This window comes from Astatotilapia calliptera, chromosome 13 (genome assembly GCF_964374335.1).
Source record: "Astatotilapia calliptera chromosome 13, fAstCal68.1, whole genome shotgun sequence".
Lineage (NCBI taxonomy): Eukaryota > Metazoa > Chordata > Actinopteri > Cichliformes > Cichlidae > Astatotilapia > Astatotilapia calliptera.
Window position 1 is genome coordinate 19,066,632 of NC_137434.1, and position 27,336 is coordinate 19,093,967.

Sequence of the window (27,336 nt, forward strand, 5' to 3'; positions counted from 1 at the left end):
GATTATGTAGAAAGCAGCAGACAGAGTCTTCAGGCTGCTTCTGTGAATTGCTGTGTCTTGCATTAGCATCTGCTAAAGTCAGTAAGTACAGTGATCCCAACGTTGCACAGTTATTTTTTGCCACAAGCACCAGTTTTCTGAGGTGAAAATAGTTAAATCCTGATCTAGATTGGTTACTGGCACATCTCTAGTTGAGTTAAGGTCCACACAAAAGAGTTCAACTTTCACTGTTTGTCTGTAAGAAACAGCAACATTTGGAAAAGCTATTATTTAGTCTAACTTACGGTTTGAACTGATACGCCTCCGCCCTCTCAAACCACGGCCACATCATGTAGTCGATCATTGTTATAGAATCACCACCAAAGAACTTGGTCTTCTTGTTAACGAGACACTAAAAATGAAATGTTATATTCATTAGAGTTGTATTTAACACTCTGAAATAACCAGGCACAGTAATGAAAGATAATCATCCTAATACTGAATACTCAAAGGTGTGGCCTACCTCATTTAACTTGGCAAACTTTTCTTTCAGATCAGCTTCCAGTCCAGAGACATCCTCTCCATTCTTTCTACCTGTTGGGATCTTGTAGAAGTACGGTATCACCTGTAGAAAACAGCAATTTTAATATTCCTTGATGCATGCTCAATCATTCAGGTAAGTAAATCTCCAAAAGTTGATGCTGTTCATCTGGACGTAGCGTAGATGGAGATGTCAATATTATTATTTGGTGATGGTTGATAAACCCCCCCAAAGCTCAAGATTTATATGCAAGTCTTTGTGTGACCTACTTTGGAAAAGTTCTCCAGCATCATTTTTTGCTGAGCCTTAGCAAAGGGAGAGGAAGGAAACAGCTTCTTTTCAGGGTAAACTTCATCCAGGTATTCACAGGTGATGGGTGACTCGTATATCACCTCACCAGCAGGTGTCTCCAGTGTTGGGACAAGACCTAATGGATTCTTTTTAAGGTACCACTCTGGTTTTTCTTTCAGGTGGATGTTTATAGTTTCGTACCTGAAACAAACAAACAACAACAACAAAAAACAGAAGGTTATGTGGGCATGTTGAAGCAGACATCTGATAGATTGAAGTACTATCATGATTTTTCATCTGTACAGTAAACTAGAATAAAGAGTAGCCTTACTTGATTCCTTTGGCTTTGAGCACAAGTCTGGCCCTCTGGGCAAAAGGGCAGAACCTCATGCTGTAAACCCTGATGTAGTCTTTAGGGACTGGGCCAGGGGCAGCGCTACCTGAGAGACACGAAAAAGATTCATCCATTAAAAAAAGTAACAAGGAGAGCAGGTGGCAGTATTTAAATGTATGCATTGTGCTTCACATTGAATATTAAAGTCATATATGGTTGTAATAATCCACCAGAAAAGCAATGCATTAAAATTACTTGCAGAATTGACATAAATCACAGGTCGGTAGCGGATTGTGTAAAAACTTTTACCAATTAACCTTCAAGTAGAACAACCGTGGCAGAAAATACTCTGCTATTACTGTAAAGCACAGTGAATTTAAAGTAATTTTATACTTGCAAGTTTGGATCAGTGTGTTGTATTGTCAATTCAAGGGTTTGATTGTGTTTGTCTTATTTACACTTTACTTAACATCCTAAACTTTATGGAACCAATCTTAAACCAGCATCACAAATATCTTTGTTTGAATACAGTGAATGTTGCAGTTTTATTTATGCCTGTACTTTAGTGCGAATATTTTTTTTCTGACGTCTGTTTGTTTTCAGAGAAGCCACATAATGTTTATTAACGTTCATAGAGTTTAGTATTTAGATGTTAATGAAGCAATAATTATAAGGACCATTTGCAGTTACCTGCTTTAAAATCGGAAGGAATAGGTTACTTAGGTCTAAAGAATGACTTTGTAAAAATGTTGCTCTCGGTATAATAACTCTTCATCATGCGAGCAGAAGGAAACAGCTTTTTGCATTTGAGCTTTATAAGCAGCCTTCAGTTCCTCGAGTAATATTTTAGAGTCTTACCTTTAGCGAGACACTTTTCAGCGGACATGTTGGCACTTGAAGTAATGTGTGAATCAAAGGGCTTGAAACGGACCGAGCTCAGAGTGGTGTCAGTGAACAGCGCTGCTCAACTTTTCATTTATACACTTGTGGGCGTGTCCAATCAGTCTGCCATGTTATTCTTGGAGATAAGAGGCGTTTTCCTGGAAACCAGTCATAACCAGTTCTAACAAACAATGCTTATTCGTTTTTTTTCCTAACTGTACTGTCACGAACTTTATATTTTGTGTTAACTTAGACTCTGAGATGTTGCTCTTGAATTATTGACAGTTGCCTGGGCCTTGTACGGTTTAATCTTGAGGTGAATTTGCTGCAACAATTCCTCGTGGTCACAGTTGTTGATGATCAGTGAATCGATTGCTTTTGATTAGCAGCACTGGCTGCTACTTACCTACATATATCTTAATTCTTGTGGAGGTGGTAAGGGTGTAGATGCTTAATTCTTTCACTCGAATGTAGCTTATTATCATTACTATGTTGGTTTTTGTCGGTGTAATTTTTATACCCCCTTTTTAAAAAATACATTTTAGGTCATTTCCTGCAGTATAAAATGTTTGCAAAACTCAATGTTGTGTAACACATGTGGGGAAAACGTGTCTCGTGAACCTCCTGAACTTTGAAATGAAGTGTGTTTGTACTGGCTAAGATAACAATCTTGAAGGAATTCCTTGAGTAATCTATTTGAACACAAGACTTTAAAAAGTATTTTTATTTATTTATTTCACATTTGATTTATAAAAAAAAAACCATTGGTAAGTGAAGCTGCTCAGTAGCCTACTTTCTTAAAAGCATTTCTCATCGTATCTCTTATTAAATTGCAGTAAAGACAAACCGCATCAACTGTCTCCTATCTTCGGAGCATCCACTGTGAGAGGCGGTACCCGCCTGATTCAGGCACATAAAAGTCACTATTTATATGATAAATTGGACTTGTGTTAATAGTTGACTAGCTGGGCTACTTTTACCTTTAAAACCGCCAGGATAGACGTTTGTGTAACGCATATTCACAGTGACTTTGCAGATACTCCACTCCCCGTTTTTGTCTTGTTTTTACATAACCCAGAAGAAAGTAAGACTAGTTATGACTTTGCGAGATTACCGCCCCCTTTGTCTCCTTCTGATATTGTTGCTGTTAGACATGTTTTCACAGAAATGTTGCTCTCTTTATTCTCAGAAGCCAATACTGGAAGCCATTTCTAAATCCTGGCCTTCACTGAGTCGCAGTGAATAAAGGCTGTGATGACAAATGATGGATCTCTTGCAGGTTAACATGTCAGCATCTTTTGCTTTCTCAGACAGCTATTTGGAATCAACTCAAGATCTTTTGATCTGTTTATTTTGTCATGTATTGAAGAGGTTACAGGTTTCACCTGCCACAAAACTGCCTCTCAGCAAATCTTAACACCCCCCCCCCCCCCCCCCAAAAAAAACCCCACCCCAAACACGTGTGTAGATAGAAATGGCTGTAATTTCTTTAGTTAAAGCAACATGTTTGTTAAACCCCTTTAATTAAAGCTGAAAGTCTTCCGTTTCAATCACATCTTGACTTTTTAGAATTTAAAATCTACTGTTATGTAAAGAGGCAGGACTACAAAAAAGTGTCATTATCCAAAAACTGATGGGCTCATTTGTATATAAATACTTTTTCAAAGATTCCAGGTGGTTGACATCTTTTACCACAGTGGAGGAAATTGTTATTTGACTCCCTGCAGAATTTGTAAGTTGAAATTTATAAGTTGGAAAAATACCACACAAAGAAAGACCCAGCAGAAACATCTGTCTGTAATCTTCACTCAGTGAAAGGGAAATCAATTTATAACTTTTATGTAATGTCTGTTTTTTTGTTTTTGTATTTTTGGTTGATATTCTGTCTCTCACCAATAAAATGAAACTACCATAAAAATTTGAGACTGCTCTTTTTGTTGTAAATGAGCAAACGTACAAATTTATCAGGGGATCAAATCATTATTTCACCCAATGTATATTTTTGTCTGGAACCTTTGGTTAGACTGCTTTAGCTTTCAGACACAGAGCAAAAAAGCTCTAATAAATGGAGAATTGCGGAGGATCTTCATCAAAAACAGGAATCTCTCTTTGCTGATTATACAGGTGCAAGTTTTTGACCATCGGGATCTGAATCTGACTTTTGTCCTTTTGTTTCACCGGATGTTTCCCATTTTAAATCTCATGTGAGTCTGTTTCCTTTACTCTCTCCACTACTGACCGAGTGTCAGCCCAGAGGGACCATTTCTGCTGGTTCCTTTTGTGGTTTTCGACTAAATGCCGTCCCTTTTTGAAATATGATTAATTCATAGACTGTTATTCAAACTGTAATGTTTGAATAGTTACTCCTACACAGCGCATTGGATTTTAAGTGCAAAGCTTTGTGTGCACCTTCAACAACAACAGCCACACCTGTGCACACATGTACTGACTAACTCTGTCCTCCTTTGTTGACCCGCAGCACCTGCAGCTCCATTGCAATCCAGGAATCCTGGTCATAAATAAGCACAGTTTTCACTATACATAGTTTTCATTGCATTTTTCTTGAGAAATTAAAAGTTCAAACAATGTCTTTTTTTCCTTGCAAATATATATAAACAAAAATAATACAGACCAACATGAATCAGCACTGTTAAAAGCCTGAGCAACACCCATGTCAGTTACATAACACCAGGCTGACTACCTAAGTGCTCCACCTAGTGGTGGCAGATTTTAATCACCAAAACTACACTGTTCATAGTAATTACTGAAGCGTGGTCACACATTTCAGATGGGACTGATCTCTACACTTTATCTGATATTTTTCTTGTATTGTTTTGGTGGAGCTCCAGTTTATCAAATGACCACACTCTGTGGCCTGGAGAAAAGCATGAAATTGTTTGTTTTTTTTAAAGCACAAACCCCCCCCCAAAAAAAACAAAACAAAACAAAAACCCAAACAAACAAGGATGATCATTTCATGGATATTTAATTGAAAAAGTTATTCACATTTGTTCTTCAGATGTTTCCCTTTACACGTGCCACATCAGTATTTTGATACAGACCTGACTCATCGGACATATAAAAGGACGGCTGAGAGTTTTGTTCAGTGGTCTCACTGCTAATTTTCTACAGGCCATAGTCATAGTCAGGTTTCCCATCAACATAGGTCTTGTAGAAGGCCTTGTAGGTGTCTGTGCTGTACATGGTGGCTTTAACAGCTGGATCCTCCCGCATGCGCTCTGTCCACTTCTTCAGCTCAGGTGTACCATCCAGACAGCTAGAAGACAAAGAAAGTAATTTAAAGAAAACTGAATGACAGAACATGAATACACAGATAAATGAAAACGTTAGGCAAATGAGACGTTCTGTTTCAGTAATATAAATATTCAGTTTGATTTAAATAGCACCAAATCACAACAGCAATTGCATCAAGGCGCTTTATATTGTAAAGTAAAGACCCTACAATAATACAATAAGAACAGGTTCCATTAATAAAGATGAACTAAGATTTAATTTTAACCAACACCACTCTTACTTAAAAAAACACAGGCTGAAGCTGTTGGACTCAAACTCAGTGACTCAAATGCTGTTGCAAACATGCTATGTGAACAAGGCAGCATTCAATGTAACCACACTCGTCAACTCGTAACTATCATCAAGTGAGATTAATGCATCAGTAAAGTGTGCTAAGCACAAATTTAGAGTTTTCCCTGTCAAGGAGCCCACTCTTCTTTTACCTTATTTGATCAATGTTTGCAAATTATGCTTAACACCATCAACATCTGTAAAATTCACTTTGCACTTTCAATTTTAAAGAGGCAAAATAAATATAACTTAGGAGTTCTTAAGATCTGCTCTTCCCTGCAGCATTGCTTTACTTGGAGCTCCTTTTGCCATTATATGGATTTTATAGTGATTCTTTATGGGTCCCTATCAGCAGTTCCTCTGATAATGTCTATGACTAAAAGGAGGCCGCATTCGATTGATCCACATTGTGTGGCGAAAGAGCGAAATTATGTCATGTGTCCCCCTTTGTGCATTGAGCGCAATGCAGAAAATCTGTCTTTAATCCAACACTGTGAGGCGTGTAGTGTCTCACTGGGTTCTCAAGTTTTGACAAGCCAACAAACACAAAGAAAGCCTGAAAGTATACCACTTGCTTCATAGCATACCCTTCTGGTCTCACAAAAGGAACAATGACAAATAGCACTGATCAATGTGGGAATCCCTCTTCTTTCTCTTGTCTAAACCTTTGTATAGTTAGGTTCCACTCAGATGACCTCAAGTTTCTTTAAATTATTGTATGAGTTAAACATTCATTTTAAACACCCTTTAAACTTAAAGACTGCTACTTACTGTTGCAACTCAAAGGTCTCCAGCCTCTCAAACCAAGGCCACATCATGTAGTCAATCATTGTTATGGAATCACCACCAAAGAACTTGGTCTTCTTGTTAGCAAGGTCCTATGATTGAACATTTTTGCCTTTACAAGCTGTAATATTACATTTTGAGTTAATGGACAAAGAAACTACGGGATTCAAATACATTACCTACCTTACTTAATTTGGCTAATTTTTCTTTCAGTTCAGCTTCCAGTCCAGAGACATCCTCTCCATTCCTTCTACCCATTGGGATCTTGTAGAAGTATGGTGTCACCTGTAGAAAATAGTGACATTACAATTATTTGGTGATGGTTGAAAAACAAAAACCAAACCCTTAACATTTTTATTAAAGTTTTCATGCAACATACTTTGGAAAAGTGCTCCAGCATCATCTTTTGCTGAGCCTTAGCAAAGGGAGAGGAGGGAAGCAGCTTCTTTTCAGGGTAAACTTCATCCAGGTATTCACAGGTGATGGGTGACTCGTATATCACCTCACCAGCAGGTGTCTCAAGCGTTGGGACAAGACCAAGAGGATTCTTCTCAAGAAACCAGTCTGGTTTGTCTTTCAGGTGGATGTTGACGGTGTCATATCTGAAACACAAAAGTACCTACGTTATGTTCAGTGAGTGGGATGAGATTTGTAAAATCAATTGTAATAAAATGCATGTTTACGTGATTCCTTTGGCATTCAACACTAATCTGGTCCTCTGGGCAAAAGGGCAGAACCTCATGCTGTACAGTCTAATGTGGCCTTTGGGCACTGGACCAGGTGCGGCACTACCTGAGGGAAACAAGAAAAGCTTAAAAACTAGAATAAAAAAATACTGAGGTGGAAAGACTTCTGAGGGTCATTCATCAAGTTATTTTTTGATTTCATTAACCACTCCGAGAAGAAACTGTCAAGTATTACTGCTTTCATTTTTTTGTTTGGGCTATTTTTCTGTTATTTCTGCACAGTTATTTGTCACTAGAGTTAGACCTAGGACACAGCAAATTTATGTTTTAGCATTTCGTCATAGCTGAGACAGAAAATGTGATGCAGTTGTAGACTGGCAGCTGTATGCTCTTAATTTAGTCTTTATTTCACAACACGTTTGATCAGTGGCGGTCTTAGCCTGTTTGGTGCCCTGGGCGAACACACCCTCTGCCCCCCCCCCCCCCCCACACACACACACACACACACACACACACACACACACACACACACACACACACACACACACACATTAAGGATTGTCCATTGACATAAAACTGTTGTCGGACCCATACTGAATTTCACCAGAGAAACACACACACACACATATGAAGAGAGAGAGTATGCATAGTATGCAAACAGCTACCAAACAGCCATCATAATTCATCATACAATGAGAACAGGACAAATCAACAATTGACAATGTCTAATTAATATTAAAACCTGTAACATAATGTATTGTTTGGAGTTTAGTCTGTTACTGTTGCTATTTTTACCATTTCTTCTTGGAGCAACTGTAACCCACATAATTTCCTTAGGGATTAATAAAGTATTCTGATTCTGATTGTTTCAGGATGACCTGCCATTATCCAATGACACATCTGCTTACCTGCATCTTTTGCTCGTTTCTCCTCCTCTTCTTTTCTATTTTTTCTAAACTGAGCACCTGATGGCTTTGAACTTTTCTTGTCCATCTTCCATTGGTTTTAATTTTGCACTCCAGTATGAACACAAATCCCCCATATCGAGGAGCACCACAACATAACCTAACAGACCTACACCTTAGTTCACAGATTCACTTTGTCTAGGGTGTATTGGGATTTCACACAACCCAGGATTCAAATCATGAATACATAATGGACTTGGATTTACATCATTATGAATGAAATGTGCTCTATTTGGAAGCAGCAGGGCCGCTCCCCTTTCGACGGGTTGTGTGTGTAAACTGTAAAATATAAATTTTAAATTGTTATTGATCCCTTTACCCCTGGTCCTAAAGTTTTACTTTGACTTCAGCAGCAAGCAGGCGCACCGAGGGCTCTCGCGCTCACTTTTCGCGTATAGAATTTCGAAAAAAACATTGGTGCAAATTATAAGTCTGTATCATAATGTCTGGTGTTTTGTTTTTATTTTGCGAGTTGGTTATTAGATGCTGCTCCAGCCAGCCAGTGACTCCCCCGCCGCCCCGCCCTCTCCTCCCTGTGCCGGAAGCAGCAGGAGCACCTCGCAAACGGAGGGCGCCCTTATTCCAAGCAAATAGCAATAGAAAACCGATCGGTGCCTATGCCATTTCCAGTATGCACTGGCATGACGTCGGGGCAGCATGAGTACGAGCAATTTTTATTTTTATTTTTTACCGATGCCCGTGATAACGCCCCCCGCCACGATGCCGCCCCGGGCAACCGCGCGTGTCGCCCATATCAAAAACCGCTACTGCGTTTGATGACACATACTAAAAATGAGTCCATTAAATGGGCTATTTGATTTGCAACTACAGTGTATCTGCGTTTAGCTTTAGTGTTGTATCTCGTTACTTCCTAAATTCTCCCCTGTAATCAGTTCAGGGCAGAGGAAAATTCATCAATAGAAAGCCTCCAGTTTTAGCCGAGTAACAGCGTAGGTCTTACCATTAGCGAAGCATTTTTCAGTGGACATGTTGGCACTTGAAGTGGTAGACGAAGAGCCGAAACGGTGACCGACTACACCTGACCGAGAAAGAAAGTCAGAGAGCAAGCAGTATGGCTGATTATTAATTTTATACACTATTTCCGTGGTGGGCGTGTCAAACAGCGCCTCAGCCAATAGTGTGAAAGGCGGGTTACTATGGTTACACAACGCTCTCCCGGTTGAAAGTACTTATAAACATTGCGTAGTTTGGCTTTTTTCTTCTTCTTTTTAATCGTAAAATGAACGAGTTTGGAAGTTTAGAACTCAGGTATGTTGTCGCTGCAATTACGACACTGGTTATTTGTTAACAATTAACTGATATTGGATTGTTACAGGTGGATACAAGGTTTCGGAAACAAAAATACCGAGTTTGTTGAAAATAAAACAGTATGCTACACATGTGGGAATCATATATGTTTCCTGAATTTGGAGACAAGGACGCAAAACGCGTTTCCGAGTCCTGGCAGAGGCATTGGTGCATTGACAGCCAACGGAAACAGTGGGATTTTTGCTTTTTCCGAGGAAAAGCTATCCCCGTCGATATATGTGTACAGTTTCCCTGAGCTTCAGTTGAAGAATGAACTTAAGGGTAAGGCAGACGTACTTTAATTTGTTAAACTGCCACATTTTTTACTGTAATCCTGCCAAAGATGTGGACTTTTGCTCATTCATCTCTTTCTTTAGGAGGAGCACAACTGGACTACACATCTCTGGCATTAAGCCACGGTGGTCCATATTTGGGCTCCTGCTCCTCTCTTCCTGACCACATCATTACTGTGTGGTAAGCCACTCAAAGCAGAACACTGCCCTATACTGTGTACCATGTGTTTTCAGTTACTCGGGCTGAGCGGCAGTGTAATAGTAATCATAACCTTCTGATGCAGGAACTGGGAAAATGCTGAGCCACTTTGTTCTCAACCACAAGCTGGACAGGATGTCGTTTCCTTGGCATTCAACCCCATGAATTGGCTTCAGCTTTGTTCCTTGGGCACTGCTTCACTCACTGTCTGGAATATTGCAAAGAGTGACAGCCTTCATGTCCTGCAACCGAGGTAAACGCAATACAGCAAATGCATGTGTTTAAGTTTCTTTCAGCCTTGCTGCAAATGCATGGAAGGTTGAAAGAAAGTGGGGAAAGTAAAGAGTCAAATAATAACATATATGTGCATATCATATTTGTCATATTGCAGTACAATTAAGCTTCCAGCACCTGGTGGGACCTTTAGTGAGAGCCAGGCACCATCCTCTCAAAATGTCAGCAACATTATGGTAACTTTCTAGTTTGTGTGATATAACTGCAGTTTTTAGATCTTTAATTTATCCATAAAACAATTATGTTTTCCATGACCCAGCTCTACATGTGTTTGCACAGGCCAAACTCCACCAGAGCACCAGAGCCAGGCTGACTCCTTCTGCCATCTGCTGGACAGCCACTTCAAAGCTCTATGTGGGCTGTGCTGAAGGATTCCTGCTTCTTGTTGACCCAGAGAGCCACTCTGTCTCTGTCCTTTTCAATCCTACAAGTAAACAAACCCACACTTGGATGTGGAACATATTTTTTACCCAATTCAGAGACTAGAAAACACATTGGACATATTATTTGTTCTTCATTTTTGTTCAGGTGCTGAATCTATCCCTGAACTCAGAAGAAACAGCTTTCAGCGTTTAACTCCTAACAACAATGGTTTGATTGCTGTAGGAAAGGTACAAGCCCACTCAATGGTTACTGTATTAATGTATACAAGCACATCAAACATCAGGCAATTTAATATTGTTCTGTGTTGCAGGAGAGCGTGGTACACCTGCAAATCAAAGGGAGTCAGATAAACATTGCACAAACGTGGAAGTTAGAAAGACCTGTCACAACTGTGATGTACTCTCCTGACTATAAAACATTACTTTTTTCCTCTAATACCGTAAGTACTTAAGTGCGCAGGAGCATAACATGATATAGCCTAAAATATCCAAATAATAATATGTTACATGACAGAAAAGAACAAACTCTGACACCTCCTGCTTTTCAGGGGCAGATATATGTGTTGAACCCAGCCCAGTCAGATAGGATTGTGAAGATCTTCGATGTTCTCAGTGGCAACTTTGTGACAGCAACTCTCTTGCACAATGACAAGAACATTTGTGTGGTAAAGCATCTGTGTTGCTCAAGAACTGCAGCGTCTTGTAATTTGGGCCTGTGTCTCTTAATGAGCAGTGATGTTTGTGTTTACATTGGTTGCAGTCCTTGAAGGAGTCTGGAGAATTGCAACTGTGGTCCTCAGATGGCATCTGCATCAGTTCTCTCTCACTCCAAGTGGAGGTCAGATTGCCACCAGGAGAACTTACAGGACAGAGCACTTTAATATAAAATGTGTAAAATTGACATTTTTAAGAAAAAACACAAGTCTCTTTGTCTTTAGGTGACATGTCTGGCCTGCTGTCCTGTTGCACACTATGCAGCTGTAGGAACAACTACAGGAAAAGTGCTCTTTATTGACCTAAACCAGGAGCAGAGGCCTCGCCTGGTGCACGAGGTTCTCCTTTACCACAGTGCTGTTGATCATTTAGTGTAAGTATCTTCCATTTTTGTGATGCTTTCACGGGCATTTCAGTTAAAAACTGCACACAAAATTATATTATATTATATTATATTATTATATATTATTATATTTGTGACATGGAAGCATGAATTAGAGGGTGACTTCTTCTCCCCTTCTGCTCAGAAAAGCAAATAAAAATGTGTTTACTTTTACAGTTTTGATCATGACGGGCACTATCTTTTCACCGGTGGCTCAGATTCACATATCTATGTCTTAGAAGCTAGGCCGTCCAAGATGTTTTCAGTAATAGGGTACACAGGTAAATGCTTTTATTCTTACTCCTTTCAAAATATTATAAATCAACATTAAATTACAGCACACATCAGTGTAACTAGATAAGAACTGTCACACACTGTAGCGTTGCAGAAATGTGTGGTCCTACTACTGTAACCAATGCAATGTGTGGGTTTATTTTCCAGTTCTTTCTGGATGCATTTTGTCTCTTTCCGCTCAGTGCAACAGGGACATGAACGAGGTGAAAGTTCTTGCACTGTGTGCTGGTGAAGAGGACAGAAAAAAGGACAGTAGCCTGCTTACATTGCTCTCTCTGCCTACCCAGAACCTTGGAGGTACAAAACTAAAAGTGTTGATGAATTCTCTACTTAGTCTCTAGATGTTTAAATCATTTTAAAACAGTTTTATGATAGGACAGAGTTGTTCTTTAAAAAAAAAAGAATCTGTAGAACATAAATTACTGTGGTACCTTTTTAAGAGCGTGAATCCCTCTTGAAAAATAGTAGGATTTTTTGGCAGTGTCTCAGAGGCAATGTGAGAATCTCAAGTCTAATAAATGAATCATTAAATCATGGGGTAGTAAACTAAGGCAGTTAAAAAAAATGTAAACATTTAGCCAAGGAGGGGCACTGCATACATGAGAGGAGTGAGGTTTGAGAATCTGCAAAAAGCAAAAATTCATTTTGAAACCAAAAGTTGAATCATCTCCTGTGGGCGAGGAGAGGTTTGGAAGGTGATTAATGGAAATAAAGTACAAGCGAAACTTAAGGATCATGTCCTGGTTCCCGTGGTTTCCTTTATATTCCACTTACAGTACTGTGAAAAGTCTTGAGTCACCTATCCATTCTTTATGATTTGTTTCCAGGGAGCAAGGCTTTCTTGTCTTTTCTTAAAGTGGTCTTTAGCAGTAGTTCTCCTGGCTTTCTGAAGGTCTTTTGAGTGTTATGTTGACATATAACAAAAAACTTTGGAACTTCTCACTCTTATTGCTTGTTTATGCCCTGCCCTTATCTTCAACGTCATGCTGCTCTGTTGTATCTTAATTGCCCCTTGGGGATAAATAAAGTCTTTCTGATTCTGAAAGAATCAGTTTTAAATTGTATCTTTAGGACTTTGTTATTAGCAGCTCGTTGCAAAGGCATGAATTTTGCTTCCATTTCTTTAGTCAGATTTTAAAAAGTCCCAAAAAATGCATTTTGAAAGGCATACAATTTTATTTTTTCTTCAACAAGATGATTCCCAAAGGTGATTCCTTTTAGCTAAAAACTTTGGATATCTTGACATGGTGTACAGTGTGTCCTTAAAAAAAATTGAGGAAACTTGAAAAATGAAGACAAAAGAAGTGGGAGGACTAAAAAAACACACACTGGGACACTATGAGCCATAGATCATCCTCCCCAGAACCCACACCTAAACATTATGGAAACCACGTGGAATCTTCTTAACAAAAACAAAAAAAAGCAGCCATCATCCAGAGAAGAGCTTTAAATTTCCTTCAAAAAACCTGGAAAATTACTCCTGAAGATTACTTAATGAAATGACAAGAAGGCTGCCTAAAAGAGTTCATGCTATATTGAAGAATGAAGCTGGGCATACCAAATATTGACTTTAAAGATTTGATAGAACTGTGGAAACTGTTCTTGTCTCATGTACTATATTTCCATTTATGTTTGCACGTTTCACTGCACCTATCTCCCATTGTAGGAGCAAAATATAAAGAACTGGGAGACAGCCTGAGATTTTAAACAGTACTTTACACAGGTTTAATAAACGATGAATGATAGGCTTCTTCTTGTCTTCTGTTCTTATTGTTTTAAGCCTGAAAAAATGCATTATTTATCCATTATGTTTTATTTATCCAAGGAAATATCTTGGCAGTGTTCAAAACAAGGAACCGACACTAGACCACGTTCCCATAATGGATTAATAGTACTTAACGTGATGTATCACACAGAAATGTTTAGACATGTTGTTACTGACACAGTTAAAATGAATACAGCGAGTGAACAGTTTACAAAATCACACCCTTTATTTATACAGCAGACTGGAAAACTATGTTGGACAACACACACAAAGACACAAAGAAGAAGCAAACACCAAATTGAGAGTTCTAATACTAACGCTGAGATGCTAGTTTGCTTTAAGGGGCCATCTTTGAGATTAAAGCGCCAGAAAAAAAACAGGCTTGGCAGTTTGTAATTCTCAATTTATCTGTTTTTCATTGCATATTACAACGTGTCTGCTGTTCTGCAGGTCCAGATAGTATAGACCGACATGGTTGCCTGTCTTCTCACGTCCTCAAAGTGTTCACATTCACCGTGCCTCGTCCACTTACAAGCTGTGTTCTGGGATTAAGTGAGATCTTTGCTTACTGCCACAGGAGTAAAACACTTCAGCGATTTGTACTTCCTGAGGTTTGCTGCTGTCTTTTTTGGCTTTTTTCTTCTCAAATCATCTGTATAACTAAGTCACAGCATAGCATCACTCTGATTTGTTTTTGTAGTTTTACATACGTAATGGTCTCAGGTGTGCATTTTGAATCTTATTATTCTACTCTCTGATCTGTTCTCTCAGGACAAAGGGGATCTCTCTGATCAACAGGGAGTCGAGCTGAAACCAGTGCAGGAAGTAAGGGGTCATCCACTGGGCCCTGCCTCTCTTGCTCTCTCCCCTCACCGCTTATGGTTGGCTTCTGTGGCCCGAGATGGCTTACTACGGATTAGACAAACTGCGTCCATGGTTAGATCTCATTTAATTTCCTGTTTTTCATTTTTACTGTGAATGTTTTTGAATCCTGCTTTTCATTCCCTGTGGCGCTGCCACACCTCTAGGAGCGGTACATTGAACTGCAGTGTCACTCGTGCCGTCTCGGTGGAGTCCGGAACGTGTCCTTTTCCACAGACGGTTGCACACTCCTCACTGTAGGCCTCAAAGATGGCTCTCTTGTGTGCACTAACATCAGGTAAAACAAGTTGCACGTCACGCTTACATAATGCACAGATGTGAACAGCAGAGGGAACCGTTGCTCACAGTCACCAATAGGCTGATGAGGGTTACGTAAGGCAGGGCTTTTTCTCTATTATAACTGGCAATGAAGGACAAAAGTAAGTAAATATAACTTAGTGTCCAGGGGAATATCAGCAGGAAGACAAAGATCTAATAAAATTCACAGCACAATCTTTCCTCAGAATAACATCCCACTCACATTCCACATCTGACTACAGCAATTGTTCCTGCATGCTTCTGTTTTCAAGTCGTTTTTATCTTAAAGGTTTTAGTGCTTCAGAAATATTTTGTTTTGCATGCACCATTTGCGAGATCATGGTGTGTATAACCCACTGCCTATATTATTTATATAATAATAATATTGCGAATAATCTGTAAATGTAACCCCAATTGACCAAGCTATATATATAATGTTTAATTTATCTGTGACAGATACTCTAAAATGTTCCCATGTTATTAATTATAGTTTCAATTGTTTTTTGTCAAAAACACAAAATTTACAAACAAAATTACATATTTTAGGCAATCCTTGTGTGACTTTTATCTTTGTTTCAGTACTGCTAAAAAAAGACTGACTGAATTAAGGATTGACTTTATTAAAACATGGCAGTATCATTTTATTGGCAAACATATATCAACGCTTTTGTTTAAAGCAAAAGCTAAGAAAACATCTTTCCTCTCGATTCTGTTGTGTTTTAAATGTTTTCTGACGTTGAGCTGTTTTCATTGTCACTTTGGAATCTGCCTCAGGGTGTTGTAGCGGAAAAATGTCACTACTGTAAGTCTGTTAGCCGTGGTTCGCAGACCTACTCATAAATTTCCATCTTCTCATCACTGATTTAGAAGTTGGAAATTTACAATAAAATCAAAGCCAGTAATGTTAAAAACGGGTGTGCATGCATGTTTCTGGGATCACAGATGATGCCACATAACAATCCATCATATTTTCAGTAGGATACTTTCTTTGAGAAACAATGAAAAGTTTAATTGTTTCAAATTCAGATCCACACTAGAAAACCTTTTCATTATGATCCATATAAATATACAGCCTGGGCCATAAACAGACCTCTGAGGTGATAACCCTATTCTAACTCTGTATTTTAGAGAAGGAAAAGAACAGATTTTTTTAAAATACTTTTTTCTTTTGTGCTTCAAGTAAAATTATTATTATTTTTGTTCCCTGATTGACAAAACTGTATAGAACAGTTTAATTGCACAGTCCGATCGCCTAGGGTTAAAGTTACATGCTTAGGCTCTACAAAGATTCATTGCACCGTTAAACCTGAGGGGGTTAAAGGACATGCTTGATGATAACATATATTTTTATTAATAGCAACAAATTCCATGAAAAGATCAAATATTATCTGTGCAACCAAGCTGTGTAGTCTGTTCTCAGAGATTCTTTTGTCTAGAAACTCTTAAATGGATTTGTGTGCGCTGTTACTTGTGCCTTCATTATGATCAATTCACCGTTGACTGCGGTCTTCTCTTAAAATGACAGCTGATAAATACCTTTGCATATTTTTGTGTATTTCTGCTTGGGTTCACACAGAGTTAAAGGTGGGGATGTCAGTACGATGAATGAAGCTACTCAGTACAGCAAGTCTACGGCTTATTTCTTGAAGAATATCTTTGATACTGAAAATCCCATCCTGATTAACTTTCCTGTGTGGGGTCAAGTGTCTCCGGTTGGCACAGAAACTCTAGAGGTAAGTAAGGTTAAATTGATCCATTGCGTTCTGTTTTACTGTAAAAACATGCTCTATTTGCTCAGGACAATGGGCTAAAGCTATTAACTAACTGCAGTCTAGTGCTGTAAAAGTTTCCTTTGTGCAGACTTCCCTGCTTCCATGGCCTCTAGTAGCTCAGTGCTGTTTCTTAACTTCAGCTGTTAATGATTTTAATGTGGTAGGAAAAAAGTAAATGTTTTTCAATGCCTCACAACTCAGTTCCCAAACTACAGCCTCCAAATCTGAAGGAACGCCTCCCCGACAGAGCTTTAACATAAACAGATTTAAGTTATAATGTTTTGTTATGCACGTGACAAACTTATTTTAAGCACCAATTAAACCTAACTTTTTCTTCTTAAGAAAGGGCCTGATGTTTTTTCGTTACTCCATTTAATACACTGTTTTAATTTTCTTATATTTTGTTTTTAAAATATGTTTGTTACTGGATTTTTCATGTAGGTTTTTTGTTTTTAGCTCATTTCTTTTGTTAATTGTCATATATGTCTTTAATTTTTTTTAAATCTTTTTTTGGCCATATTGTACTTTATTACTAAACTATTCAGCTTTTTAAGCTGGTTTGTTAGAGGCTGTAGTTAAAGTTTTGGCTGTTGTAACATGGGAATTTTCCAGCTCTTATGCTAAATAAAGTATATCTTATCAGTTGTAATAGATATAAACTGCTATTTATTGCTTGTGTGCCATTTACTGTTTACTTATCTAAATCTTTGAGTTATTTTTATGTGTCATAGGTCAGTGGTGGACCATCTGTCAATGTGACAGAGCGAGATAGGGACGATAACAACCTCCTACGTGCTCCACCTTCACAGCCCACCTGGCTGGAAAGCAGGCGAGAGGGGGTCAGTGACTAATATGCTGTGATATTTGTGGTGGTGGAATGACATCTGGATGTTGTCTACTATTTTTAGATACTTATTCTGCTGGGGTTGTTTTCTACGCGCTTGCAGATTGGAAGGTTACAAAAGTCCCCTTTGCACCAGTGTGTGGTATCTAGCTGGAAAAACAGCTGTGTGGTTTTTGGCATGCAGTCACTCTGTGCAACAGCTTGATTTATTTTTTTTATGGAGTAAGAAAACCAATTAGCTATAGGTATAGCGCAGTAAAGAACATAAACATGTGTAAGAGCATGTTAGGTACTTTGTCACCTGACAAAGAATTTTGTTAACAATAAATTGATGTTGAAGGTGTGGCAGGTTTTTAAATTTTAGGTTTAGCAAACCTCACTGATTATCTTATCACACATCGGAAAGAGGCACTTTCTAGTCTGATTTATGCTACATCTACCACGGCGTTGTGGGTGGGCCTAAGGGGCCTGAACCCACCCACTCCACTAACGGGCCCACCGTGATAAGATGAGTAAGTGTCTTAGTATTTATTTTCAATTAATACAAAGGAAATATTTAAATAAATAAAAACTAAATGTGTTTTCCTTTATATATAAGTAAAAGGTGATATTTATGAAGTTATCAAAGGCAAATTCTGACCAATCACAACAACCCATTTCACATGAACCATGACCTGATAAATCTGAGGGAGCACATCACAGTTCAGAGGTTGTTCAGCAGAGGATGAAGAAACTTCTCTGAATTTTTCTGATACGATCATGAGGTTTTACTCAGTTTGATTCTGGGATTTTGGTCATACTGAACCTTCACGGCTTCTTTGTTTCAAAATATTAGACGAGACAAAATAAAATTTGTCCTGAGAACTGTTAAAAAATAGGTGGCCTGTCTGTTTTATATTCTCTTTCAATGTAGAGGCAGTTTCTATTGGGTTGATGAATATACAGGGCAGTGCTGTTTTCTCACTGTTGTTATAAGTCAGTGTAGCTCACCCTCTCATCCATAAGAGGATTTATTTGTTTCTTTGATTACACTTTGGATCTCTGTGTTTAAGAGGATGAACATATTGGTCTTCACAATCCACAGCAAGAATATTAATGATAGATTGAGTATTGTTTTTTTCATTTACACATGCTTGTGGGTACGCGCATGCACCCACTTGTAATAAATATAAGCGTCAGGATTAAAATCAACTTCTATAATTACTTTGTCCACAATCGGGATCCTGGCACTGACTCTGTGCTACAGGCTGAAGTGTTTTCTTTTCTTGTCAGTAATTACTATTTCTAATTTGAATTTTTACGAGAGATTCTCGATTCTTGTGAATCTGACAGTCTACATGTTGTCAACAGCTTCTAAAAGAAGATCAAGAGAAATACTCTGAGATGAAGAAGAACCTGATGGAAACCATCAAAGAGTTACGCGACAGTGTAAGTGAAGTTTATTACAAATGCTGGTATTAAAAAGATTAGGAGAAAATTATAATGCCCATGCATAAAACCTGAAAGAATTTAACACAATTACTGTGTCAATAAACGTTTTTCAATCCACTGAGAATTCTCCGTACTTACAACTATACTTAATACCTGAACAAAACCTACATACACGTAATTAGAGTGATCTAAAAACAGATTTCATGTAGCCAAAATACTCCATATCTAAAAGCTAAAAACTTTATGGTAAATACTATACAGCAGATAAAGCATAACATGATATTTGAAAAAATGATAACAGTTCCACAAAGAGTGGGATCCCTGCACTGTATTTCCTGTGATGTTAGATCCAGGAGATGATACGTGACAGTGAGAACCAGCCTGAACACTTTAACCTGGATGTTGAGGAGGAGAGGAGACTCGAGGCCATGGTGGAGCAGGAGGTCACAAGGGTACTGCTACACACACACACACACACACACACACACACACACACACACACACACACACACACACACACACACACACACACACATACATAAATGGGATGACACTTTAATTCTGAATTCGGGTGATTGTGAATTTGTTTCCCTGTTGTAGGTGAGGACGGAAATTGAATGGGACATTGTAGAAAAATGTTACCTCCGTGATGTCCTAAAGAGAGAATGCTGGGATACCATGAAGGTCATCGGCAGAACCATAAAGGTGAGAAGGGTCAGAAAAAAACAGCGAAACATCACACTGATGACTTTTAACATTTTTTAATCATCGCAGTTTCTTTTTCTCTTGTCTGCCGCAGGCCTTTCACTCTGACCTTGAAGTGCTGAACTACCCTCTGAAAGAGCAAACAGCAAAAGAACTTGAGGACCTTTGCAGGGTTCAAAATATGAGGAAGTTAGAAAAAGCTGCCTGCAGCGTAAGAAAAACAGATCCAGAAGCTCAAACAGTTTAGATTCTGAGTAGCACTGCAAAGAAAGGCACATGTGATGAATTTGAACCAGTTAAATCGTGTTGCTGTTTTGAAATGTGACACAGAAATGCAGTAATGCAGCGCTGAGTGGAAGCTGCGACAACGCAGCCTCCTCTGTGTTTTGGGTTTTCCTCTCTGGAAATACATTTTATGGCTGAAGCGTTCAAGTCAAAACAAGTTTACAGCTACAAAATGATTGGATGCCATGAATCTCAGTCCTTCATCTGACCTTTCACTGCAGTAGCATTTTGAAATGCTTGAACACATGCCAGTCCACCAGTGTTGAAACTTTTTTAGATTTATAGCTGTGTGGCTAAAAGTGAGTTGTTTCGATAGTTTTATCTTAGTGCAATGTCCTGTGGATGAAGTTTATAATCACATGGCCACAGATTCAGTCCTCACTGTTTATCTCAGCCCTTGTGTCCACCTTTAACCCTCAGCTAGGCAACCTAAAGAAAGATCTCAGTGCACAAGAAGAAGAGGAGGAGAAGAAAGTCCAGGACGCTGAGACTGCCACTGTGACGGGGAGTATCTCGGCTCAGTTAGGATATTCAAATCCTTATGTCTACGATCAGTTCAGCCTGAAAACCATAGAGCAGAGGATCAACCAGATTGTTTTGTTACAGGTGGGAACCTGTTTCAAAAAGGTGCAATAATTATGTCTTTATATTCAGGGAATATCCAGAACTGTAATTAAAACACTTTCTTAAAAATAATAATTATGGAAATAAAGAGCAACTTCATCATATTGTCATGCTGATCATTAATAGCAGGTTTTCTTTGCCCAATTTCACTAATCTGCACATTGCAGGATGTGATTTATCGCGTCAAGACGGCTTTCAACGCTGACTTTGAGGCATTACACAAGCAGAAGATGAAGGAGCTCAAACGTGTGAGAGACAGGAACAAGCACATCAGAGAAATCATGCTGCAGCTGGACATGCACGAGGAGCTGTGGGAGCCCAGCCTGACCAACAGCGAGTGGCCAGAGAGGCTGCTCGCAGTGGAAGTCTCTGAGGTTACTGTCCTCTTGAAACATCTAATCAGTTCACAGAGGGTTCAGAGAAAGTTCAGGGGACAAAGCATCTGTACAAGTTGAACTGCTCGTTTGTTTGTTTGTTCTTTTACCAAAGTGTGAAATGGTGTGTGGTTTTTGTCTTATGAGATGTCAACTTTGTCCAACTCCAGATAAGAGCTGAACGGTACCTCACAGCGGAGCAGAAAGAAGAGGAGGAGAGGAGAAAGCTGGAGGAGGAACGTCGTTTGGCTGCCCAGGTATGCTGCCACAAAACAAAAAAAATATGTTTTTGTTTTTCGGTTTTTACATGTTAAAATACTTCCATAAAGGATGATTGCTTCGATGGTGAGGATAGCTCAGTTCTGCCATGTTAATGGGTTTTGTTGTTCTATTGTTCAATTGCAGGCTGATGATTCTAGAGAAAGGGCTCTTGATGACATGATGGATGGAGTACTTGAAGTGAAAAAAGAGGACATCTTGAAAATGGTGACCATCAAAACATTTTTTTAAGACATTAATGCTGAAGTAGACCAGTAGACAGCAGAACACAGTATGAAATATTATCTACTCACTTCTTTGATCAATCTGTTAATTTTGAGATTGTCTCCAAATGCAGAATACAATTAAATATAAAATAGAGTTTTATGTTAAATGAACTGGTACCTATGAAGTGCCCTTCTCCTCTTAAGCCCGATTCAACCGGGCTTAAGAGGAGAAAAAAAAAACAGTATAGTTATAAACACACACACATTCATGTAGCACTTTATTCTGTGCCTTTGAAAATCATGCTTCAGCACCTTGACTATTGCCGCTTTGACATGCAGACTAGAGTAGCCAGGAATTGAAACACTGACTTTTTAATTGTTAGATGATCTGCTCTCAAGTGGGAAGACGGGGTTTCGGGGGTATATGGTTGAATAAGACATTTGAATGCTGTTGTAGAATGTAATTCAATTTAAAAAACAGAAAACCAAACCAAAACAGTCTTTTAAGTGAGAAGATAATATAAATAAATACAACATGATGTACTTAGCTATTTAAAACTATACTGTTTTTTAATTACTGGTAGTTATAGATAATAATGTATTCTGTAATTAGATAATATAACATATTAGAAAGCTGGTCCACATCTCATGTCTTTGTTTCATATTACATACAGTCTAGCCAGATGAACCACGTGTGTGTGTGTGTGTGTGTGTGTGTGTTAATGATGTCGCAGGATTTCTTTCTTTTTTTTAAAACTTGAATTCTTTTCTAAGCAGCGTCAGTTAAATTAGACAAATGAGCAAGAAGGGCACATAGTTTCTATTGAATTTACTCCACAGGAAGTACCTCTGCCTGAGTTTGTTTTGACCAAACCTGACATTCAGTGGAGTGAGGAGGAGAAAAAAGTTTTCAAAGAGTATGAAAAGAAAGCCAAGGAGCTCAGCGAGGAGAAGGAGAAGTACAAAAAGGTATTACATAAGATGCTCTTTTTGCACTGATCTGAATTATAATTCACTCCTGATGTGAATGGTAACAGTCTGTGGCCTGTGTTGTTGCAGCTACTGGAAATTGAAATAAAAAAGCTTCACCAGTCCACCAAGGAAGCGACCGAAAGGTTTGATGAAAATCTGGCAAAGCTGTTAGAGAAGAAAGTGAACTGCACAGTAGCTATATACCAGGTAAGCCGTCTCTTCTCATTTGCCCCTTGCAATGTCTTTTATAACATCCTGCTTAAAATTGGTTTCGGTGTATCTTACAGGAAGAGCTCAAGATCACATATCTCGTTGAGTCAGTCCTCAGAGAAGAAGAGATGAGAAGCCAAGAGCAGGAGCTCAAGCTCCAACTTGAAAAAATGTTGGCATACAAGGTCAGAAAACTGGTGCACAGTAATGCTGTAGGAATTTATGAGTGCCAGCTTCACACTCTGTTCTTTGTGAGAAATGGCAGCAACATCATCCAAAACTGTAGAACAAAACCTTCTCTTCGTTCAGGCATGTTTTTTTAAGAGCTAACCTGTGTGGCACACTCATTTTGTAGGCTTCAAGACTGCTTATCGCTAATTTCCATACATGCTCGTCTCCTCTAAAATTGGTTCCTCTGACAGGATGAAACTGAGGAGAGGTTGAAGAAGCTGGAAGATGAAGTAGAGTTGTTACAGGAGACGTATGACAATGTTGTCCTTGAAGACAAAGTAAGCCAGCTGATTAAATACCGTACTAAAATCATGGCTGAGAGAGATGGCAAACATAACACAATATAGTAACCTAACGTCTGTGTCTCTGAAGTCGCTGGATAAAGACTTCAGGAGGGCATTTTCAGACCTTCCGAGCCATATGGTCGATTGCCTCTATAAGATGTTCAAACGCAGACCCAGGTTTGTTTCCTGATTGATGGCTACGCATGAAGAAAATTACATAATTTGAGTTGTAAACTGTTTATCGTTTTTTGTGGGCAAATTTTCACCCCACAGGGCTCAGAAGATGAGGGCCCAGATGGACAACAGCAACAATTCTGACCCGTTTAAAGAGCATCGTCTGTGTGGTTCTCAGGCCCCTGATGCATTCAGCCAAATGCTCAGAGCCATGGACGAACTGGACGCTCCAGCGAACATACCAGAGGGCTTGAGCACAGTAGCCTGGGAGAAATTCTGTCACGTTCGCAGAGCTAAAGTAGAGAGCGAGCAAAAGGTATGACGACGAGGAGAGGTTAAATATGGAGGAGAGTTGCTGTTCCATTAAGATATGCATAAATGTGCACAATATCTTACTCCGGCTCAACTTATGAATAGATGTAAAAAACAACTATTTCCATTCTGTGCTTGCAGTCATGCACTCACTGCTGGACACGTCTTTTTCAGGTAAAAACAAAAGCTTTGACTCTCGCTGAGATGCAGGCGTTCCTGCAGAAGAAGAGAAATGAGGATAAAGCTGCTCAAGAGGAAATTAAAAATCTTTCTAAAGCGCTTGAAAGGTATAAATCAGATTTTTCACTCTGATTCCAAGCAGTTGTAAAACAAGCCTTAAACTTAATGACTAGTGTAAGTACATTAAATCTATTTTTTAATGGAAGAATGACCCGTGAGTGCTCCCCCCCCCTTCTGCTGTAGTCTGCACCGGAGGAGGACTGATCTCCTGATGGACACCATGGTCCAGGTAATACTTAAACAGGGACAGGTGGAGGTGACTACCACAGACCCAACTGCTGACAACGCAGACACCGACTTCATGCTTTACCACAGGAGCGTCGTGGACAACCTGAGAAATGTCATCAGGGTCAGCCTTTTCCTACTCTCATCACAAAGAATTTGATTTGATTCAAACCAAATTGGTCAAATTCAGGTGGTTATGGTGTCGTTGCCTGCTACTGATTATTATCGCTATGCTCAGACACTTGCAGAGCAGAAAATAACATCCATGGTGGCGTGCAAAGACGTGCGTAAGGGCATGATCCAGCTGGAATGGGAGAACAAGGTGATGAGGAAGCAAATAGAAGACCTCTACGACAAGGAGAAGAATATCAAGATGCTACGACTCTCAGAGGAGCAGCAGAAAATGACAGTAATGTAGATTCTAAAATATGCTAACACTGCCTCTTTTTAAATGTTTTATTCTAAACTAAACTGAGACAGTGAATAGGCATTACGCTGTATAATTCCAATTTATGAAAACGTTCAACATCTGCTTAAAATAATAACAAAATGTCTGCGTTTGAGGTTAAACATTAATCCCATTTGCATTTCTGGCCAAACCTCAGGCGGTGATATGAAGGCAGGTATTTGGCAGCATCACATGTTTTGCGGGCAGCAAATTGTTACCATCCTCCAGCACAGATGGATGATCTTTTATTGAAGACACACACCCTATTCACGCCAGCTCCCCACCCTGTTTTTTTCCCTTTTTCAGCTCTTAAAACTCTTACTCAATAGGCGGAGACTGGTTGGAAGATTATCCTGTCCTTCCGTTCTTTTTTTTTTAAAATACGTTTTACTTTGTTTACAACCTAATTCGCATTGAACACGAGTAATATCACAAGTTAGAGCGCTGCAGTTGAGAAATAAAAAATACAGATCAAATGAGTCATCCGTCATCTTATTTTTAACAAGTCAATGAGCATCGCATGTGTTTCCAGGCCTGAATGCCAGCTTCCGTTGGAAAAAAAAACTTCAGGTAGATCTTTGGTGGCCATTTCCTGCCATTGTTCAAGCCCATGAAACCAACCAACTAAATCCAAAGTTTTATGATGAAGGTGTTTTACTTCAACTGTTGTTGGATGCTGATTTTCTGTTCTTTCACTGCACACTCTTTTCTTTTCAGCATCGCAGCAAGTCAGATCAAGAAAGTCACACATCCAAGCAGATTTCCAGTTTGGAGAAAAGTATTGCCTTGATGGAAATGGTAATAAAACAGTAGCTACATGTGTGTAATTTGTGCAGCTGACTGTTCAGATAAAATGTGCATTTTTATTTCAATTTTATGCAATTATGCAAATGCAATTATTTTTAATTTCAGACTCATAAGAAGAGTGTGCAGCAACGCTTAAGAAAGATTGAACAGTTAAATAAGCGGGCAGCAGCAAAAGCTAAAAAGAGCGCCGATTTAGAACAGCAGCTCCCTGAAATGCAGGTCACCGTGTCAGAGTTGAGACACATCTGCAAAGCAGCAGGTAACGAAAACAGCCATTTCAGCTCTAATTAAACACAATGCAAATGGGAGTTTTCTTCATCTTCTAGCATGTTTGGTATTTAGCTATGGCAGAAAATGAGGCTGCTGCACGAGAAGAGCGCTACCAGGAAATCGTTAAGAGGAGCAAGTTGAAGGAACTCGCCAGAGCTCAGGCAGAGAACCTGGCTTTCCTTGGGGCAGAAGTTGAGCGTCTCACCATGAAGAACTTTCCTTCGCTTGATCAACTGAAACACTAATGAGCAAAGCTTTCTTCTTCAACAGATTTTTACGGTTTTATTTAAGCTTCTCTCAGCAGATAAATTGAACATAAAGTGTACAACTTGAACTGTAGCAGCAACAAATTAAACAATAAACAGGACATCTGAAATGTGATTGTTCCCCTGTAACATTTTATTAGGTAGTGAAGTCGTCCTCTGTGCGGTCAAAGTGCAGAATGCTCTCATCCAAATTGAACAGGTCAATCAGCTCAGACAAGCTGGCTTTTCGTCCATCAATAGGGACTTCTGATTGCAGTTCATACAGCGCAGATTGAGCACAATGCCGCCACTTATCAATCAATGTTTGGAGATGAGTCAAATCATTCTGTGGGAGAAAGATGGGAGAACCTGTCGTGAGAAATTGCCAGCTTTGGTTTAAGTAACCAAAAACATATCCCATTATGTTCCATTTAAATGTCGCCAATACCTTGCTTCTGTACATTTTAACCATCTTGAGTCTACGTAGAGTCTCTGTTTTGTCTTTCACCTCCTTCCTGAGACGTTGTGCAAAGTCTCCTGAAGGATATTGTGTTGATTTGGGAGCAGGCCCAGACAACGTTTTACTCCCTTCTCTCTCCCCATTTCTGTTTACATCAACACTGCTTAAAACCACTGGAGGATTATTAACGGGCTGCTGGGAATCTGCTGAAACTTGTTGGCCATTCTCCTCATCATCAACACAAAGGCGTTTGGCCACAGAGAGGGGAGAGATGAAGGAGCGCCTGGATCTCTTCAGCCTCTCCCTCAGTGAGGCACTCAGCTTCGGTTGATGCTGTGGGGGTGACAGGAAAGAAAATGACTCACAGGGAAAGTGCATGGGCAAGTTTTGATAGTTAATTACAAAAGTTCCTATAAAGTCAACCATCATGCCAGGTTATATTATGTAAGACAAATGGTGCTTAAGCCCTTCTAACACCTTACCTTCTCTTTGTAGTCACACGGGCTTGACTCTACTGAACTACATGGTGAACAACAGTCCCTCTGTAATTTAGCTGCTTTAGGTGTGATCTCCATCGCTGAAACTTGCTTTGAATCATGTAAACTTCATAGTTTGGAAGGGTAGTTTAAGTTAGCCAAGTGGATATCGTTAGCTAGGCACTTATCCATTTATCACATTTTAACAGACGCGGCTGAAAAAACAAAACTACTTTCAGCACTTACAGTAAATGAAGGGTTGTTAAATGCTGCTACAATAACCACTGAGCAGCCAACAACTTTCACTAAACGCAGACTGAATCAGAAAGCTAGGACCGACGCGAGACTTTTTCCGTATTTTGCGGCTCGAAACCTTCGCAGTCTGTGATTGGATAGAACGTAATGACGTATTACAGAAACGCATCTTGGGAGCTGTAGTTAGTATAACATGTAAGGCACAAAATGTTCTTTGTGCCTTAAATCCGGTGTTTTCATGATATTTCTCAAACTTACAATAAATCCGTATGATTATATTGACTCGCTCTTCTGCTTTGAGAAAATTATACATGCAAAATTAGTTAAGTGTTCCTAAAAATAATTTT

At 39.2% G+C, this 27,336-nt stretch overlaps 4 protein-coding genes across 6 annotated transcripts in view; 1 reads left to right on the forward strand and 3 right to left on the reverse strand.

The window, feature by feature from the left end:
• LOC145419669 (glutathione S-transferase omega-1-like) overlaps positions 1–2,307 on the reverse strand; it is a 3,003-nt gene extending 696 nt beyond the window's left edge. Inside the window, exons 1-5 of the mRNA XM_080287914.1 lie at positions 2,004–2,307; positions 1,143–1,251; positions 790–1,012; positions 503–604; positions 285–391 (exon numbers count right to left, since the gene is read on the reverse strand). Of these exons, the coding sequence (XP_080144040.1) occupies positions 285–391; positions 503–604; positions 790–1,012; positions 1,143–1,251; positions 2,004–2,031 (569 nt within the window). The 5' untranslated portion in view covers positions 2,032–2,307. The remainder of the gene's footprint in view (positions 1–284; positions 392–502; positions 605–789; positions 1,013–1,142; positions 1,252–2,003) is intronic.
• Positions 2,308–4,996: 2,689 nt separating this feature from the next.
• LOC145419670 (glutathione S-transferase omega-1-like) lies at positions 4,997–9,181 on the reverse strand. The gene is made up of 6 exons (XM_080287916.1): positions 9,011–9,181; positions 7,082–7,190; positions 6,778–7,000; positions 6,582–6,683; positions 6,384–6,490; positions 4,997–5,304 (listed from the first exon to the last, which is right to left on the reverse strand). Exons 1-6 carry the CDS (start codon positions 9,036–9,038, stop codon positions 5,154–5,156), a joined length of 720 nt encoding a protein of 239 aa, XP_080144042.1. The 5' UTR covers positions 9,039–9,181; the 3' UTR covers positions 4,997–5,153.
• Positions 9,171–25,934, forward strand: cfap43 (cilia and flagella associated protein 43). Of its 3 annotated transcripts, none has more exons than XM_080287912.1 (38): positions 9,171–9,318; positions 9,386–9,639; positions 9,735–9,831; positions 9,935–10,102; positions 10,241–10,319; positions 10,423–10,573; positions 10,672–10,754; positions 10,838–10,966; positions 11,075–11,191; positions 11,287–11,364; positions 11,465–11,613; positions 11,800–11,903; positions 12,064–12,213; positions 14,132–14,292; positions 14,453–14,617; positions 14,710–14,840; positions 16,437–16,593; positions 17,364–17,471; positions 18,827–18,904; positions 19,255–19,359; positions 19,508–19,612; positions 19,707–19,823; positions 20,318–20,503; positions 20,689–20,895; positions 21,066–21,152; positions 21,301–21,381; positions 22,221–22,349; positions 22,440–22,559; positions 22,640–22,747; positions 22,985–23,071; positions 23,166–23,254; positions 23,351–23,567; positions 23,738–23,850; positions 23,987–24,152; positions 24,267–24,437; positions 25,194–25,274; positions 25,389–25,542; positions 25,610–25,934. In XM_080287912.1, the coding sequence occupies exons 1-38, from the start codon at positions 9,290–9,292 to the stop codon at positions 25,639–25,641; spliced, it is 4,743 nt and encodes a 1,580-aa protein (XP_080144038.1). In that variant the 5' UTR covers positions 9,171–9,289; the 3' UTR covers positions 25,642–25,934. The 3 variants fall into 3 exon arrangements, with proteins under 3 accessions (XP_080144038.1, XP_080144036.1, XP_080144037.1); XM_080287910.1 differs by having other exon boundaries at positions 25,626–25,934; XM_080287911.1 differs by having other exon boundaries at positions 10,241–10,304; positions 25,626–25,934.
• On the reverse strand, positions 25,809–27,130 carry sfr1 (SWI5-dependent homologous recombination repair protein 1). Its single transcript, XM_080287915.1, has 3 exons — positions 26,741–27,130; positions 26,247–26,591; positions 25,809–26,144 (listed from the first exon to the last, which is right to left on the reverse strand). Exons 1-3 carry the CDS (start codon positions 26,831–26,833, stop codon positions 25,956–25,958), a joined length of 627 nt encoding a protein of 208 aa, XP_080144041.1. The 5' UTR covers positions 26,834–27,130; the 3' UTR covers positions 25,809–25,955.
• Positions 27,131–27,336: the final 206 nt, after the last annotated feature.

Bases quoted from the DNA above. Each gene is read 5' to 3' on its own strand.
- LOC145419670 (XM_080287916.1), bottom strand. From the start codon at position 9,038: ATGTCCACTGAAAAATGCTTCGCTAATG. The intron at 7,191-9,010 runs GTAAGACCTACG...TGTTTCCCTCAG, and splicing joins TGAAAAATGCTTCGCTAATG to GTAGTGCCGCACCTGGTCCA. The intron at 6,491-6,581 runs GTAGGTAATGTA...GTTCAATCATAG, and splicing joins AATTAGCCAAATTAAGTAAG to GACCTTGCTAACAAGAAGAC.
- cfap43 (XM_080287910.1), top strand. From the start codon at position 9,290: ATGAACGAGTTTGGAAGTTTAGAACTCAG. The intron at 9,832-9,934 runs GTAAGCCACTCA...CTTCTGATGCAG, and splicing joins GACCACATCATTACTGTGTG to GAACTGGGAAAATGCTGAGC. The intron at 14,841-16,436 runs GTAAAACAAGTT...GGGTTCACACAG, and splicing joins CTTGTGTGCACTAACATCAG to AGTTAAAGGTGGGGATGTCA.
- sfr1 (XM_080287915.1), bottom strand. From the start codon at position 26,833: ATGGAGATCACACCTAAAGCAGCTAAATTACAGAGGGACTGTTGTTCA. The intron at 26,592-26,740 runs GTAAGGTGTTAG...TCACCCCCACAG, and splicing joins CGTGTGACTACAAAGAGAAG to CATCAACCGAAGCTGAGTGC. The intron at 26,145-26,246 runs GTATTGGCGACA...TTTCTCCCACAG, and splicing joins TTAAAATGTACAGAAGCAAG to AATGATTTGACTCATCTCCA.